Raw genomic sequence first — 10,000 nt, 5'->3', positions numbered from 1 at the left:
TTTTTTTTGGCTTTTGCTATCTGTCTCAGATACGGGTCTGACGAGAGACTCACCAGCTCGACGAAGGACAGGCCGCCGTAGCTGTGGGCGACCACGAAGATGCTCCTGGCGGCCGCTCGGGACACAAAGTTGTCCCACACGTACAGGGTGTGTTCCTCTGGAGAACTGTTGTCCTGCAGGGCCAAAAAGAGAGAGAGACGGTCAGAGATACACACACATACACACACACACACACACACACACACACACACACACACACACACACACACACACATACACACACACACACACACACACACACACACACACACACACACACACACACACACACACACACACACACACACACACACACACACACACACACACACACAGGCACACACACACACACACAGAGAGAGACGGTCAGAGAGACACTCATACATACACACAACCACAAACACAAAGAGAGAGAGAGACAGTCAGGGAGAGAGACACACACAGAGATGGTCCGACACACACAACCACATCCACACACACACACACACACACACACACAGAGAAACGGTCAGAGACACACACACACACACACACACACACACACACACACACACACACACACACACACACACACACACACACACACACACACACACACGCACACACACAGAGAGACGGTCAGAGAGACACTCACACATACACACACCCACAAACACAGAGAGAGAGAGAGACAGTCAGGGAGAGAGACACACACAGAGATGGTCCGACACACACAACCACATCCACACACACACACACACACACACACACACAGAGAAACGGTCAGAGACACACAGACACAGACACAGACATACACCACACACAGAAACAAATCGTCCAGATGTATACATGAACGCCTACCTCAGGCCACACACATGAAGACACAAAAATCCATTTTACGGTTCACAGATGTCCAAATATAAAGGAGTGTCAGACCGTACAAATGTTTATCTAACTACTAGCAGCTTTATTAGTTAGCGTGATGCAACTTCTAAACCTCAAAGCCAAATCCTGTTTATCTATCAGCTTGCAATTCACTTACTTTGTTTTATTGTAGATTGGGCAATGTTACCAAATATTTAAAACCCCGCAGAACACGCACGTCTTAATCTCACACCCACTTGCACACACACACACACACACACGCACACACTTCCGTTCAAGCACAAACACATACACACACACACACACACACATCTGCACAAACACATACACACACACACACACACACACACACACACACACACACACACACACACACACACACACACACACACACACAATTACCACAGAGGCTCACACACTTCCACACACACACACACACACACACACACACAGACACACAGATCGAGGCGAAGAGTTAACACCAGTCGCTCGTTTGCGATCAATGAGCCCTTGCATATTCCAAATGCCCCCCAAATGCGAAACCCGATAGGGGCCCCAGCGCTGTAAGGTTTAAATCTTCATTTGTGGCGCTGCCAGCCGATCAATAAGGGCCCGCTGAAGGGCTGGCTGGGCGTAATGGAGCCGGCACCGCAGGAAGGTCACCGGGAGACGGGTCGCCCCGAGCCAGCTAAGCGAACGAACGAACGAGGCGAACGAGCGAGCGAGCGAGCGAATAAACGAACGAGCGAAACGCCGACCCGCCGCACCAGCGCGGCGGCTAATTAAAGTCGAAGAAATGCCGCTATCTGATCAGTGTTTAGAGAGAGAGAGAGAGAGAGAGAGAGAGAGAGAGAGAGAGAGAGAGAGAGAGAGAGAGAAAAAAAAAGAAAAAGAAAAAGAAAAGAGGGGGAAAAAAAAACCTTGGTCTCTGAGTGTGGAGGGCAATGGAGAAACGGAGAGGGTGTGTGTGTGTGTGTGTGTGTGTGTGTGTGTGTGTTCTGTAGCACTGTGGACTATATATGTCTCACTTATCACATGAAGAAAGGGTAGAGTTTGGGGAACTATAGGATGACACACTTGTACAATTTGTTACCAAACATACATGTATGTATGTTTTTATGTATGTAATGTATGTATGCATGGATGTATGTATGTAGTTGATGCTTTTCTCCAAGGGACCAACATAGACAAAACAGGGACAGTCCCTTGAAGCAACAACAATGGCAACAGCCAATCAAACCCACGCCTTTCTGGCTACGGCCTGCTAGCCCAGTTCCTTTAGCCGCTACTCGCTGATTATGAAAATAAACACGCAACTGAATGCATACGCAGCGGCTACTATCCATCTTGTGCATTTTAACATCAATTTCAGCTCTAAAACTTGTCTTCTGCATTGTGTGGTCTTGTTAAAAGTTTCTAGCTTCCTGCTGACTCCAACCAAGCCTGTGCAGATAGACCTAAACTAAACTCTGCAGCGCCTCTTGCATTGATGGCACTTTGAATGGTAGCGAGTGCAGTGCACCCCACCTAGCATATCAATGTGCTCGTCTTGGGCCCCTGCACATCCACAGAGTACACCAGCAACAACAGAGATCAATAGAGCAACAGAACACAAACAAACTGACTAGTAACTACGACTATGGCCCTTTTACACGCACACACACGCACACACAGGTACGCACGTACACACACACACACACACTCAAACAGGTATGCACGTACACGCACACACAGGTACAGTACGCACGTCCACGCACACACACTCACGCGCACACACTCACGCGCACACACACACACACACACACACCACACACCCTACACACACACACACCCCCCACGCACACACACACACACGCACCCTACACTCCTCCCCCAGGGGAACACACTGCACTCGAGCTCTTCATGAAGACCTCAAAGTAAGCGAGGGGACAAACGCACGGTGATCATTGAAATGTCATAACCTTGGACAGGGCGCAGGCCCTCTCCGCTCCCTTTTGCAAATTGGGTTAGCGCGCCGCACCGCACCACGCCGTACACTACGAGTCGGGTCGTACGATTGAGGAGAGAGGGGAGAGGGGTGGGGTGTGTGTGTGTGTGTGTGTGTGTGTGGGATCAATGTGGCATCGAGCGGCCTGACAGGTGCACCGGAGTGGCGCTCTGTTCATGTTTATTGAGTGTAAATAAACAGCGGGGCGGTTGCCGGGGTGGTGGTTGCCGGGGAAAGGGAGAGGGTTTTCAGGTGTGATGCAATGGCATGAAAGCCCGCTAGCCCCGCCCAAGAGAGAGGGAGAGAGAGAGAGAGAGAGAGAGAGAGAGAGAGAGAGAGAGAGAGAGAGAGAGAGAGAGAGAGAGAGAGAGAGAGAGAGGGGAGGAGGGAGAGAGAGAAAGAGAAGGATAGAGAGAGGAGAGAAAGAGAGGGATAGAGAAAGAGAGAGGAGAGAAAGATGGAAAGAAAGAGAGAGGAGAGAAAGATAGGGGGCAGAGAGGGGAGGAGAGAGTGAGAGAGAGAATGATAGTGAGACAGAGAGAGAGCGAGAGAGATCGAGAGAGAGTGAGGGAGCGTGTCTCTGTCTGAAGGTCTGTGACATCAAAGCCGTTTGAAGTTGTGTGCTCCAACGCCGTGTCACGCTTCATCTGAGGGCCTTGGTTTCATAATCAAGCTCTGCTGGTGTACAAGTACACACACACACACACACACACACACACACACGCACTTCTCATCTCGACATTGCAGACATCTCACCCCTCCTCTGACCCTGTTCTGTGCTTGAGGTTTCGGAGTCCCTTTTCAATGCAGGTCCGCTTAAACAGAGATATAACCACAGATAACACTGATTCAGCCTTCATAAGGGCACACTGGAGAACTTCCTCTCTCTCTCTTGCTCACTCGTGCTCTACCACACACACACACACACACACACACACACACACCTTTGCAGAATAATCGTATGATTCAACACACACAAAACCGATAACAAACATGACTGCTGATCTCCCCACAACACACACCCATACACACACACACAAACACACACCTTTACAGAATGATTGTAATGATTCAACTCACACAAAACCGGCAACAAACATGCTGATCTCCCCGCTCTCTCTCTCTCTTTCACATACACACACACACACACCTTTACAGAATAATCGTAATGATTCAACACACACAAAACCGACAACAAACATACTGATACTCTCTCTCTCTCACACACACACGCACACACACACACACACACACACACACACACACACACACACACACAGTCCCCTCCAGTTAGTGTCTGGTGCTCCTCGTCCCTGGCGGTGGTGTCGATGGGCCGCTGGCAGCCCGGCTGCCACCGCGGTGGGCCAGGTAACAAGCGCATCCTTGGGTGGCAACCTTATCGCGCGGGCACGCTGCCAACACCTGGCAACCCCTCTCGTCCTCGCTCGCGTTCTCTCTCTCTCTCTCTCCCCCCTGATTGACTCGGCGCGCCGATAACAGAGGCCAGAAATTCATCTAAACGCCATTTGCATATTGTGTGTAATTATTTCCCGGGGTTAATTAGCTAGCGTGGCAAAGAAAAAAGAAACCCGCGGCTCTTCGGAGACTGGGCGTGTGTGAGTGTGAGAGAGTGTGTGTGTGTGTGTGTGTGTGTGTGTGTGTGTGTGTGTGTGTGTGTGTACACGGTGACAGGTTCACCGCGCTCCGCCATGCGTGTTTGTTTGTTTGTGTGCTTATTTATTTAATTGTATCTGTTTGCTTGTTTGTCAGTCGGTGTGTTGCTATTCTCCCGTGTGTGTGTGTGTGTGTGTGTGTGTGTCACCCCTGGGGGACTCCCCACCGCTCACCTGTAGCCACCATCCATTATGAAGGCTGTCAGGGCTTTTCAATGCTGTCAGGGCTGGCTGTGTGTGTGTGTGTGTGTGTGTGTGTGTGTGTGTGTGTGTGTGTGTGTGTGTGTGTGTGTACCTGTGTGCATGTGTGTGATTTACAAAGTGTATTGTAACTCAGACGGAACGTGCTTTGAAGCCATTTTCATACATGGCCAAAGACTATAAGGGGCTGACGGTGCTTTGGAGAATATGAGAATATATATGTGTGTGCGTGTGTGTATGTGTGTGTGTGTGTGTGTGTGTGTGTGTGTGTGTGTGTGTGTGTGTGAACTCAGGAGTGTGCGAGAATATAAATGAGAGTGTGTAATTGTATGGCCGTTCCTCCTGTGATCAGCTTACACAGTGGGCTTGTTTTGGCTCCTTTCATTTCAACAGAGTCTGGGGCCAGCTGTGGAACTCAAATGCCTTTAGGCCTCCTGGTAATGCCAGTCCACTATAAACACACACACATCCCTGTTGTGTAAGGGTGTGTGTGTGTGTGTGTGTGTGTGTCTGTACATCTGTATGTCTGTCTGTGTGTGTGTGTGTGTGTGTGTGTGTGTGTGTGTGTGTTCCTGTGTGTGTCTGTACGTCTGTACGTCTGTCTGTGTGTTTATGTGTGTGTGTGCGTGTGTGTGTGTGTGTGTGTGTGTGTGTGTGTGTGTGTGTGTGTGTGTGTGTGTGCATCTGTGCATATGTCTCTAAGGCCAGCAATTTACATACCTAAACCAGTGGAAATGTCTCATATTGACAAAAGCTTTTCTAATCAAGAGCACCCCCGAATACTAGAAAGTCACTGTTTTCAGCTGTCATTTGGTCTCGATTCTCATCACCCTGATGAGGGCCTCAGTCCTGAACCTCTCCTGGACCACAGAAAAATATCGAACTTTGAACTATATTGGTCGAAGGAGAAATCATAATCTGCTAGTGTCTGATATAATTTTAGAAGTCTAGATGCAAGAAAAATAGTATTGTGAGTTGCAGTCAATGTATATGATGTGTCTGTAGCCTGGGATGTTTGATGCCCTTTCTGATGAGATGCGCCCACCTCCCCCCCCCCCTGCTCTCAGATCCCAGAGATGCCCTGGTGATCCCAGATGCATGGCATCTATATGGTAATAGGTTGAGTTGTTTTAGAGAGAAGGGGGAGAACACAGACTCTTCTCCTCTCCTCCTTTCTCTTCTCTTCTACTCCCCCTTCTCTTCTGCCTCTTCTCTTTCTCTTTACACATTCCACACCTTCCACTCTTCTTCTCTCCTCTTCTTCCACGCTTTTTCTACTCTCAATTATTTGGGTCTACCACTGGCTGGAGGTCTTTCTCCCTCTCTTTCTCTCTCTCCTTTCTTTGGGGTTTATTTATCTTTATACTCGATGAATTGTTTTATCTGATGTATCGGACAGCCTAACTTGCTAAAGCTATTGATCTATCTGAGTTTTACGTCACATTCAATATGAAGTGATATTGGTCACATCTACCTTTATGATAAAATGTTAATTTACCCATCATTTACATATTTGTTCTTGCATTCCATGCTACTATTCTGCTACAGCTGATAACAAGTAATAATGGTTCTTGGTAATAAGTACCTGGTAATTATTCAAGGTAATTTGATTACGTTTCTAGTTATATTTACCACTGCTTCACCGTTCTGTCCTAATGCTCAATACAACTTTGATGGGCAACACAACTGTCATCCTGAGGCCTGTCTGTGCCGTCATCTCTGTGTGTGTGTGTGTGTGTGTGTGTGTGTGTGTGTCGTGTGTATCTGTGAGAGCTTTCACAACTGCCACAACGATGTTTCCATTTACTGTCCCTGGATACCCATCTCAGCATTTCTCCACACATGGTGAGAGGTAGCAACCGAAGTAACTAACACTGACACACACACACACACACACACACACACACACACACACATGCACACAAACGCACACATGTACGCACACATGTTCACACACACACACACACACACACACACACACACACACACACACACACACACACACACACACAGACTCTGAATGTTTCCCCTGTCCATCATCCTACCGGCTGTGAACCTGAAAGCACACTGCTCAAATCAATTAATGCATAAACACATGCACTTGTCAACTATAGGTGGGAGGGAATGTGTGTGTGTGTGTGTGTGTGTGTGTGTCTGTGTAAGCATGTGTGTCTGTGTGTGTGTAAGCATGTGTGCTAATGCCTCCTGGCAGACCTGCGAGTTTAATATGTGCATTAAAGCAAACAAGTGTGCAACTTCTGACAGTACGTGTCAAAAACCCGGAACCAGCGAAATAACATCTCCATAATGTCAACACATGCGCCTGGCACACGTGAGAACACTCCCAAGCAGCCCCAAACACTGTTTGTTTGTTTGTTTGTTTGTTTGTTTGTTCGGTGAAACAAACATGAGCTCGAGCTGGAAAAAGTGAAAGGAATACCGATACGATAAGACAGTTATGCTCGAGTCCTTAGGGCCTTGTCTTTATAAAATCTCCAAATAAATAAATAAACGGATAGAAACTGTATAATGGGATGAAAGGGTAAGAAACAGTAAGAGGCATTTAAGATGCTACTAGACTAAACCATAATAGAAAAGGAGACAGACAATGACGAGGCATGAGTGTGTGTGTGTGTGTGTGTGTGTGTGTGTGTGTGTGTGTGTGTGTGTGTGTGTGTGTGTGTGTGTGTGTGTGCAGTGTTTCCCACAGATTAGAAGGCAATGTGTGGTGGTCGCCCCATGTCTGACGGGGGGGCGCGTGATAAAAAGGGACGCATCGCCTTTTTATCACTCTCCTTTCATATAATGTTTTTTTTTTTTACCAAGATGTGAAGCTTGTCTTTATTTGAAACACACACACATTATGTAATTATTTACATTATATAGGCCTATACTGACATTTCTGATATTCATAACAGCAAACTTTATGCAGATTATAGCCTACTATTCATATTACAACTCCACTTCTTAAATTCAGCTGTCTGGTTGAAGCCTCAAAATATTGTAAACATAGAAGGCTAAGCTTATCATACTCTACTGGTTGGACTGTTCAGTTTCCCCACATGTGTTTAAGTTTCAAGGTAAGCTAATACTTTTTCTCCTTGGGACAGGCCCTTTTAAGTCTTGGAGTTGAAAAACATTGTTGGTCAGTCAACTTCAATGCAAGAGTTTTAATCAAATGTCTGCAGCATAGCCTACTATTGATGCTAACCGAATATAACAGTCATTTAGCTAGTCGTCTTCTGTGCGTCAATGCGTCCACGATTGTGAATGTTTTATTTGGATTAAATGTGCATGTGGAGGGCGGCTGTCCATTGAGCGCGCACGAGAGCGGGCCAAGGAGAATGAGTTTACTTCTACTGTTTGGTAACTAAGTTGCACGCATAGACTGCAAAAGTTGCGGGAGAACTTTATGTTTCTACCCGAGCAACGTCAGGTGCATCAGTGCGACCACCGATGATCTCGTTGGTTTTCATGGAGACAGACAGCCGCGGTGTGCACGGAGGGTAGGGGCTGTGTGCGTGTTTGTGTGTATGAGAGACAGACGCGCAAGTGACAGAGAGGGAGCGCAGGGAAAGGAAATTCAACTTTACGAATGCTGCGTGTTTTTCAATAGCGTTTCAAAATAAGAATAAATAAATAAATAAAAGAATAACGAAACGCAATATGTGGCGGCCGGTGCTGAATCTGTGGCGCACCGCCACAAATTTGTCTATGTGTGGGAAACACTGGTGTGTGTGTGTGTGTGTGTGCGCGTGTGTGTGTGTGTGCGTGTGGTGTGTTCAAGGACCATGTCAGACTAAGGTTCGGTATGTACTGTACAGGCGGGTTGAACAGCCACAAGTGTGACCACAGGGACAGTGGCCCAGTGCATCCAAGCCCCTTCAGCGTGGCACCTGGAACAGCCCCCAGAATATCAGAGTGATCCACAGTTCAGTTGCCCCCCCCCCCCCCACCCCACCCCTACTGTTTCCAGGTGTCCCATGTGGACAGTTTGGGATATTGCAAACGTGTACATAGACGGCAAATGCATTTAAAAGGAAACAATGTTTTAAAAACGTAAATGAAATAGCTCGGATGTAGCCATTAAGCATGTGGTGTGCTCCTCCGTGCACATCTACTGTAACACATGTCCAAGACCCAGCCCCGTATGTAGGGAGGCACATGTGCACATCTAACACATGTCCAAGACCCAGCCCCGTATGTTGGGAGGTACATGTGCACATCTAACACATGTCCAACACCCAGCCCCGTATGTAGGGAGGCACATGTGCACATCTAACACATGTCCAACACCCAGCCCCGTATGTTGGGAGGCCCATGACGACACCCCAGTGTGCTGCATTTGGTGACGCAATTCTCGCAATGAACTGCGTGTGTGGGACACAGACGCAGGACTATGTTCGGGCCCCTAGTCTCCTCATTCCCCTCTCCAAGACTCTGCACTCCTCAGACCGATAGAGAGACGGTGTGTGTGTGTGTGTGTGTGTGTGTGTGTGTGTGTGTGTGTGTGTGTGTGTGTGTGTGTGTGTGCAGCAGTGAGACTCAGTCAGCGCTCGGAGTCGGAGTGAGCGCTGACTCAGGTAGTGTGGCGGTCCAGTGGGGCTCAGCTGTGAACTCCAGCTCCTGGCTCCACACACACACACACACACACACACACACACACACACACACACACACACACAGACACACACACACACACACACACACACACGCTAACCAGCCGAGGCGCCTCCACCTCAGGCCAGCAGCTGCTGTGGGGTAGACGTGTCCCTGTGTGTATGTGTGTGTGTGTGTGTGTGTGTGTGTGTGTGTGTGTGTGTGTGTGTGTGTGTGTGGAGATGCCATCACGGCGGGCTGTGTGTGTAAGCAGAGTGCTAATGGCGCTCTAACGCCGGGCGCCCGCAGCAGCCGCCTGTGACCAGCCTCCACAAAGACCACAGGAACATGGCTGTCAACACTACGGGGCGCACTGGCATCGCTCTCTCTCTCTCTCTCTCTCTCTCTCTCTCTCTCTCTCTCTCTCTCTCTCTCTCTCTCTCTCTCTCTCTCACTCCCTCTTTCTCTCCCTCTTTCTCTCCCTCTCTTTCTTTATTGTTCTCTCATTCTCTCTCTCCCTCTTACTCTCTCTCTCACTCCCTCTTTCTCTCCCTCTTTCTCTCCCTCTCTTTCTTTATTGTTCTCTCTCATTCTCTCTCTCCCTCTTACTCTCTCTCTCCCTCTCTTTCTTGTTCTC

General features: G+C 48.2%; 1 protein-coding gene across 1 annotated transcript in view; it reads right to left on the bottom strand.

Moving 5' to 3' along the window:
• arb2a (ARB2 cotranscriptional regulator A) overlaps window positions 1-10,000 on the bottom strand; it is a 169,666-nt gene that overhangs the window by 70,661 nt on the left and 89,005 nt on the right. The window contains exon 8 of the mRNA XM_062515698.1: window positions 54-173. Within this exon, the coding sequence (XP_062371682.1) occupies window positions 54-173 (120 nt within the window). The remainder of the gene's footprint in view (window positions 1-53; window positions 174-10,000) is intronic.

Source organism: Sardina pilchardus, chromosome 16, assembly GCF_963854185.1.
Source record: "Sardina pilchardus chromosome 16, fSarPil1.1, whole genome shotgun sequence".
NCBI classification, from domain to species: domain Eukaryota; kingdom Metazoa; phylum Chordata; class Actinopteri; order Clupeiformes; family Clupeidae; genus Sardina; species Sardina pilchardus.
Note: the sequence above shows the minus strand (reverse complement) of the source record. Positions and strands in the feature narration are given on the sequence as shown.